The 8,453-nt window shown below is 41.0% G+C and overlaps 1 protein-coding gene across 2 annotated transcripts in view; it reads left to right on the top strand.

Annotated features, from left to right (window-relative positions):
* The window catches only part of ARGLU1 (arginine and glutamate rich 1), a 10,909-nt gene that overhangs the window by 536 nt on the left and 1,920 nt on the right, over positions 1-8,453 (top strand). Inside the window, exons 2-3 of one of the 2 annotated variants that reach the window (XM_015421855.1) lie at positions 5,918-6,143; positions 7,967-8,439. In XM_015421855.1, coding sequence (XP_015277341.1) covers positions 5,918-6,143; positions 7,967-8,053 — 313 coding nt within the window. In that variant the 3' untranslated portion in view covers positions 8,054-8,439. Of the gene's footprint in view, positions 1-5,917; positions 6,166-7,966; positions 8,440-8,453 lie in introns of those variants that run through there. The other variant, XM_015421863.1, reaches the window with a different exon arrangement.

Here is an 8,453-nt window from a genome sequence, read left to right as displayed (position 1 = left end):
AGAGTCTTCCCCTTTCCCCGTGTAGGCCCTCGGCGGAAAAACGGACAAGTGGGGAACCTGGGATGGGTGGGTGTGCGCGCGTGCGTGATGATGGGTGTTTCGGGTGGGGGGAGGTGCGCTGTCAAACGAGGCTTTGCAGGCAGCGCTGCTGAGGAAGGTAGGCGGGGGTCCGCCTAACACGTGTCCGGACGCTCGCCGCTTCTGACTGGGCGCACCTCTCGTGTCCCCGGCCTCCCCGCCTCGAAGGCGACCGGAGGCCGGCCCCTTTTTGGGGTTCCCTATCTGTTCTCCACTCGGCTTCCAGCAAACAAGCTTTTATTTTATTTTTTATTTGCAGAAGGTCTCCGCGCTCCTGCTCTTTCCTCGGGCCGCTCTTGGCCTGCTCGTCCTTCCCGAGCTCTCGGTTCTCTGCCTCCTTCGACTGATGCATGCTGGCCAGTGTTCCCTCTAAGCTGAGTTAGTGTGAGCTATCTCACAGTTATTTAGGCTCTGGCTCACACGTTTTTGTCTTAGCTCAGGAAGGATGGCTCCAGAGCAAACTAATTTATCCAGTAGCCAAATAGATTGCTCACAACTTTAATGCCAGCAGCTCACAAAGTATAATTTTTGCTCACAAGAGTCCGCAGCTTAGAGGGAACGTTGATGCTGGCCCGCTATGCTGGGCCTCCTCTTCCTTTCTGCGGTCTCGGCCCCGTATCTCCTCTTCATCTCTTCTGACTAATGCATATAAGCATGCTTCCTTTGCGCCTTTGCTTGTCTTGAGGGCGTGCATTGTTCTGGTGCACAGTGTGAGGCTCTGTTTGCTACCATTCAAGACTGAAGTAAGCCGAATGGAAAGTTAGGCAAGGGTTATTTCAGTGGTTCTTAACCTTTAAATATGCTGTATTGTATAGTATAGACAGTGTTGTTATTAAGAGAGAAACTTCATCAAGTGATAAAATTAAGACATAGAAACATTACAGTCAAGGCAGGTTTATTTATATGTAAATACATGTGTTATATGTGTACAGTGCATACACCGTAGGCATATATTCAGTAAGGTCCTTGTGTCATCAGCCAGTTCTTTAATGTTAGGTATGATTGCAGTTTGATGTGACAGCTAGTTTGGTGTAGTGGTTAGGAGTGCAGACTCTAATCTGGGTGAACCGGGTTTGATTCTCCACTCCTCCACATGCAGCTGCTGGGTGACCATGGGTCAGTCACAAGTTCTTTCAGAGCTATTCTTGAAGGAGCTCTCTCAAACCCACCTACCTCATAGGGTGTCTGTTGTGGGGAGGGGAAGGGAAATGAAATTGTAAACTGCTCTGAGATGCTTTCGGGTGGTGAAGGGTGAGGTATAAATCCAGTCTCCTCTCTTCAGTCAGCTGGGGTCTGGGGAGCAATTTGAAGTTTTATCTTCAGGATAGGGTGAGCAATATGACAAGCTCTCCTTTATGGCTGTCAGGAAGACATTGCAGGTGGAAAGAAGGTGCTGTCTGAAATCTCAACTATCCCCAAAGATTGACTGGCCCAGGTAATAAGGGAAGGGGTATGACTCCCATCGATTTGTTTTAAGGTTATTGAACTCTGGTCATGGGTTTTCTTCATAGGAAAACGTCTTTATCTTGAGTATTTCTTCATAGGAAAACGTCTTTATCTTGCTTTGTTTTTGTTTTGGCAATATTTTAGGATTATGACTACATTGTTATAGTTTTTAAACCTAATATTATTGTTTGGTACTATACTGACACAGAAGTGAAAACAGCACTTGTTTTGTGCTTGGAGAGGAGAGCGTAATGTAGCCCCCCTTCAGTGTTTGACCACTTCTGCCCTGCTCATGCTTTATTGTAGCTAAAGTGTTCACTACATGGGACGTACAGGCTACATTAGACAGAAAAGCAGGTGTAGTCTTGCCCAAAGGGCCTCTGGGTTGCTACAAATTCAAGAACGAGGCACGCTAGAATCTTCCTTAAGTGAATGCTGTAGAGGCAAACAATTCAATAAATGAAGATAGATCAGTCAGAGGAGTGCTTTGAGGAACGTGATCAGTAGAAACTGATCATCTTGCCTGTGTGTTTGATGGAGAAGCTTAGCTACAGCTTTTATTTTGGTGCAGTCAGGATTTCATTCTCAATGGTAAATACACATCAGTGCTTTACAAGCAATGTAATATAAGTTGCTTTTATATATGCTCAGTATTTTGACCATTGTTAAAATCAGATTAAATGCCGTATCTGCTGCCTTACTTAGGGAAATAACTGTTAACATGGCCAGTCTTCGTGTATTAACAGTTTAGTGTGCGATAAGACTATTGATTAATGTCATAATAGTAACTTCTATGAGTGGAGAATTTTCTCATTCCCTGCGCATCATGCTTATAAAAACTGCCACTGTATAGTCTATGATTACATTACATTATTCAGACAAATCGATCTCTCTAATGAATAAGCCAATATAATTTCTAAACTGGCTTTGAGCTATTTCAACTTTTTTTTTAATGTTCTATTTACCCTAGAGAGATTGATACTTCTTTCCATCAAATTTAAAGCAGTTACAGTATATTGTCCTGAGGGATTTGAATGCTGAATATATTTTGTGTCTGCTAGTGTACATACACTTCTAAGTGTTTGACAGTGGGAGTGAATCCGTCTTATGACTTGTGAAGGGCTTTGCTTCCTGCACTGAAATGCTTTCACTGAAAGGTCAGTGAGTATCATGTCCTAATGAGAAGTAAAGCCTGATCCCTGACCCAAAGTGAAATGTGGAATTTGAAGGTGCTTGAGATGATTTTATGAAATCATTAAAATCTTGCCTTGCAGAACTCAGGTTCTCATAATGGAAGAAACCATAGCTGGCAATGATTTTTTTTTAGAATGTTGACATTGTACAAATATATTATGAATACACTGGGATTATGAAATGGATAGGTTAAAAAGCACTGTGCTGAAGATCAAAATGGTCGAAGAAAAGGCAGGCTGTTTGACATTTAGAAGGACCAAAGCTCAGTGGCAAACACACACTTAGCATCTATAAAGAGGGGGAAATATATGGGATCCTAAGCTTGATCCTGCTGTCTTGAGTTAAAAATGGCTCTCATGGTAGGCTGCTTAATACCTTGGAGAGCTGCTGTGCCATTAGTAGTGGGCTGCATGAATCAATGGCCTTTCAGCAGAAGGCAGTTCCTCCTATTTTTATACTTGTTCAGATGGATATAATTTCCTGCATAACTTTCACACTTGTGTTCTTACATTGCCATTAAAAGTACTTGCCTGATATACTAGAGAGAACTGGAGCCCACTTAATGGTTAGGTGTAGGCAATCATGTGCCCGCAACTCCAGATAACTTGGACATGACTTGGGCAAAGCCCCCCAAAAGTTGCACAACATCGGCATGCAGGCAGAACTAATTCCCTTTCAGTCTCCATAAATAGGTGTCAGGGTGGGTTTTCACACATGGTGGTGTTCTTCTGTACTCTATCTCTTTTTGTATTTTCAAATTAGTTGCTTTGGGCAGGACTAGGAATGTAAATAACTCCTGTATGGATTCAAGTTTGTCTGGTAGTTGTGCATGACAGCTGCAATACAGTATGGCTATGGCTACAGAGATTCTATCTTACCATTCATTTCAGCATATAAAATGTGTTGATTTAATTTTAGCATGAATCCAGTCAGAATTAATCATTTAAATACCATATTTCAGTGACCACATTCTAAACAGATGCCTAGCTTTCCTGTTGAAATGTACACGTGCTTAATTTTGTGATTTTTGTGTGACGTTTCTCACCCTCATTCTTGCAAAAAAAAAAGTTTGAAAAATGTGATAAGGCCAGAAGGAGACCAGCTCAACATTAATGTTTTTATCTTTCATGAGATTTAACACCAGATTAAGATTACATGTTGATTCATATTTCAGGATACCAGCTTTAAATAATACACATCTAACTGTATGTGGGACTCTGCTGGGTTCTCAAAATGATAAACATTGCATTTTCCTAAAATAGGCAAGCGCCCTCTGGCTCAAGTGGTACTTTTTTCCTGTGGTGGTTAATGCTTAGTCCACTGCAGCATCAATTTTGTACCAAATTATGCACTCAGAGCTACCCACTGGTCAAGGCTCTCTCATGCATTGACCTTAATTAAAGTTATGCACATTAAAATTAGCTTCAGTCAGTCTGTACATTTCTTAAATAAGTTGTCTCTGTAGAGTAGCTGTAAAGCTGTAAGGACATGCATTTGAGAAAGTTCCATTACGAGCAAACCACATGGAAAGTTTCATAAAATGAATCACCTTTCTACCACAAGGTACCCAAGGTAGTGCACAATTTTTTAAAAAGATATTTCTTTTCATACTATGTGTAATTATTTCACTTCTGATAAACAGATCAGTTTGAAGTTTTTAAATCTGATTTCTTTTTCTTTTTTATTTCATTTTCAGATTTTTGTCTTTTAGCTGGCTGCGGCTCACTGGGTCGAGAATATAATTTTAAAAAAATTTAAACACATTTTTGGGCACTAAATCAGATTTTAAAAAAACCTTTGAGTGTCAAGGCCACTGTTATACATTGTAATAAGGAGCAAAATAAAGAACTAGTAAAAGCCGCCTCTGGTTCAGTCGCGCGATGGCGGTCTCTCTATATCTGTAATGTAGTTGTCATGCAGCGTGAGCTGGGTACATAAGCAAACATAACTGAAAGCCATATTGTGAGAATGCTGCAAAATAAGTAGGATACTGCAGAACTGCCACAAGCCATGGGAGAGGTGGCCCTCCTTCCAGAATTCTTGCTTCACACTCTCTCCCATAAGTATGGGTTGAGTCTTTTTATTCTGTTCCATTCATGGCAGAGCCTTCTGCCAGCACAAAGAGCCTGTTGCTGGCAGAGAACATCTCTTCCTCTTGAAGAAGCTTTTTTTTGTTTTTGAGCAAGGCTAGGTCACTCAATAGTGGGATGGAGTCATAGAATCCAACCTGATAGTTATAATAAGGTGGTCTGGTCAGTTGAAGGACTTTTAAGCTCAGGACCGTTATCTTCAGTGAGTGATCATTTAGGAACATATGCAGCTTTTTAATTAAAATGTGTGTGCCTTGCGCTCTACCCACTGGTTAGAATAAATGGTAGTATTTTTTTGCTCTTCTTTTACGGAATGAAGAACCCCCATGAAATTACAGAAGAAGGAGAGTGTGATTGATTTCAAGGTGGTTACTAATCAGGAAGGGGCTTCTGTGAGGCAGATTCTGTGTTACGTAGAAATAAACCAGTAGGGTCTACGTGTATCCTTGATATATGCTGCATCTAAAGACTCATGCAGTTGAGAGCTGGGAGCAGTACTTGAGCACGAGTTTTATATTTTTATTTTATTTTACCGTGTTACGGTTTTTTGAGGGCTTAAAAAGTTATTTGTATTTGCACTGTTTGGATATACACAGTGTCGAAGGCATGGAGCCCATGTGGTTAGAGTTTCAGGCTAGGCCTGGGAAGGACCGGATTCAAATCTCTGCTGAGCTGTGAAGTTTATACCAGGCAGAGTCCATTGAAATCAGTCCTCTGCTGAGGATGGGACTGCAAGTCCCCTTGCCTTTGTATAAATCTTTCACCTTTGGCTCAGTCAGGTTAAGCTGAGCTTGTGTGACTCCCCCTATTGCACAGAGTTTTTAGGACAAAACAGAGAAGGGGAGAAACTTGTACACCTCCCTGAGTTGGTCAGGAGGGCGACCTAAAATGTGTCAGATTTATAGCATCTACTTCAGATTGCTGTGAGAAATAAGTAGCATGTTGGATGTTATGTACGCTTGCAGCATTGCATCTTTTCCTGCTAAATAAAAAGCAAATACACTAAAGCAGGCTTTGTGTGTATATATGCACCTATTTGTGTTGTGTGTAGGAAGAAGAAAGCTCTCCGATAAACTCTAATTGACTGCTTCTTCTTTCTGTTTCTACAGTCGGCAGCAAGAAATAGAAGAGAAGCTTATCGAGGAAGAGACAGCCCGAAGAGTAGAAGAACTTGTGGCCAAGAGAGTGGAAGAAGAACTAGAGAAACGAAAAGATGAGATTGAGCGGGAAGTTCTTCGCAGGGTGGAGGAGGCTAAGCGCATCATGGAAAAACAGTTGCTCGAAGAACTCGAGCGACAGAGACAAGCTGAACTTGCGGCACAAAAGGCCAGAGAGGTAACGCTCGGTCGTTTGGAAAGTAGAGACAGTCCATGGCAAAACTTTCAGTGTCGGGTTGTGCCTCCTGTTGCGTTGAGAAGGAGATGGAATACAGCAAATCTAATTCCCTTCTTGTGTAAACTTGCATTGCTGCGAAACCTAATTTCTGAGTTATTCAGAGGAGCTCACTGATACCTAAAATGGTTACTCTCCTAAAACCTGTGCAAGGATTCTTGAATTTTAATGGAACTGATCTTCATATTTGAGAATGGTTTGAAACTTTTGCCATGGCTGCAGGATATATCCACAGTCCTTTCTTTCTGGGGGAAGGGGTTAAACAATCTGTGACTATGTATCCCTCATTTGTTTTGTCTTACCTAGACTGTAAGAGGCTTTATGCCTTCAGTCAGGGGGGGAAAAACACAGGGTCCAGCACTGAGTTGCTGAACCTTTTCTTAGCTAATCTTTATTTTTTCCCTTTTAAGCAAACATGCATTCTTCTTGAACATGCAGTGGACAAATTCTGGAATGCTGGTCCTATTCACTTTCTTCACACAAAAAAAGGCTTATGCCAGATTCATGAGATCAGTTTTTTCAGTGACTACTAACAACTCCTTCTTTTTCTCTAGACTAGAGAGTTGTAAAAGAGCAGGTTGTCCTTATCTGAAGTGTTGAGCTAAACATGTGACTTCTTCTGTCAGCAGCTGGAGCAGAAGCTGAAAATGTCTTTCTGTGAGACAGTAATTTGCTACTGGAGGTTTTGATGCTTGCCAGCACTAATCACTCCAGGATCCCAACATTCCAAGTTAGACTACTTTAACCTTGACTGAAAATAGTCCCAAGTGTCAGTCAGCTCTCACTGCATACATCTCTGTATCTGGTGATCTAACTTGAGCGGGCATAGTTCATTAGTTGGTAATAGCAGAAACACTTCAGTAAAATACTTTTTCCTTCAGGGCTTTTGCTAATAATACAGCATGTTTACAATTCGTAGTAATTGCATGTGCCCTAAATTCAGCAAAATTAATATTTTGGCTATAAATAACTGCTGAATTATTTAAGGTTGTAATTTATTAATTTTTTTAAAAAAATCTTTGCACAGTGGATTTTGGCTGAAGCAGTGGTCACTTCCCAAAGGGTAGCTGACTGAGCAGCAGTGGGGGTCAGTGTGATGCTGGCTTACCTCATCCGGGTTATTGCTACGTAGCATCATCTTGAATTCCTGGAGTGAAGGGTGCCAACCTGTAGCTCGTTACTAGACGTAGCAAGAAGGACTTCTGTCACATACTTGCTTTGTTTCCCATTCGTTATATTTTTGTGCAGACCTCCGGCTGATTCTAAAAACATCTAAATATTAAAATAACATGAATATACGGTGATAGTAACTGAAAGTACATCTGAACCTCATTGCAATCTTTTTGCTTATGGTTTACATATCAGAGTCTCTTTAATTTTAAAGGAAACTCAAGTTTCCAGTTTCATTTCCCTGTCCGCCTTTCTCTGGACTCCTGAATCCTAGTATAAGATCGTAGTACGGCAGTTTCATGACTGTCGTCGAAGCCTGTCACACTATAGAATGTCCGGTCCCTTTCCCCAACGAAGGAAACCCCCCCGCAGTTCCACGGAGTATGGATTACCATTTGTACTTTTCGCTAACAGTAAATGTATTTTTCTTATTAATTGTTTGCCTTAGGAATGTTTTGTATATATATTTTTTTTGTTCCTTCTTACCGTAAACATCTGCATTCCTCAGCTCAGCCTTCCTTGTATGTTGTTTCTTTATAAATGGTTGAGCTGCTGATGCAGGCATTGCCAAGCTAACAGTACAAATCATTTTAAAGAGGAAGCTGGCGCGTATGGCAGCCGAGGAGCACACTCTGCAGGACACTGGACAAGACAGTAAATATTCAACTTTTAATGCTGATTAAAGGAGTATAGGTAAAGAATACGTAGGTATACATGATTGGTGAGACAAACTATTCACTTTATTTATATTTTATATATTACTCTTTTAATTTGGTAAATAACTATCCAGTTTTTTTTGTAGTTGTCCTTGTTGATTTGTGTGATATTAAAAAAAATACTAGTAGTAAATGGCTAGGGTTCTCTGACTAGGGAGGGTTTAGTTGGTTGCTGTTTGAACTGGGAGGGATGATTTTAAATCTAGAGCTAGAGACCAATTTTAGTGGCTGCACAGTTTGCTTTTTTTGAAAGACAAAAAGACGGTGGCTGTAAAGCTGCCCCTTTAAGTCAGTTCGCAGAAGGAATTCCTAGGAAGACTAGTGCAGATGGGTGAGTGAGTATTTTACTTCTCTAACATCTTAACCT

The sequence above is a fragment of the Gekko japonicus genome, unplaced genomic scaffold, assembly GCF_001447785.1.
Source record: "Gekko japonicus isolate JY-2015 unplaced genomic scaffold, Gekko_japonicus_V1.1 scaffold813, whole genome shotgun sequence".
NCBI classification, from domain to species: domain Eukaryota; kingdom Metazoa; phylum Chordata; class Lepidosauria; order Squamata; family Gekkonidae; genus Gekko; species Gekko japonicus.
Note: the sequence above shows the minus strand (reverse complement) of the source record. Positions and strands in the feature narration are given on the sequence as shown.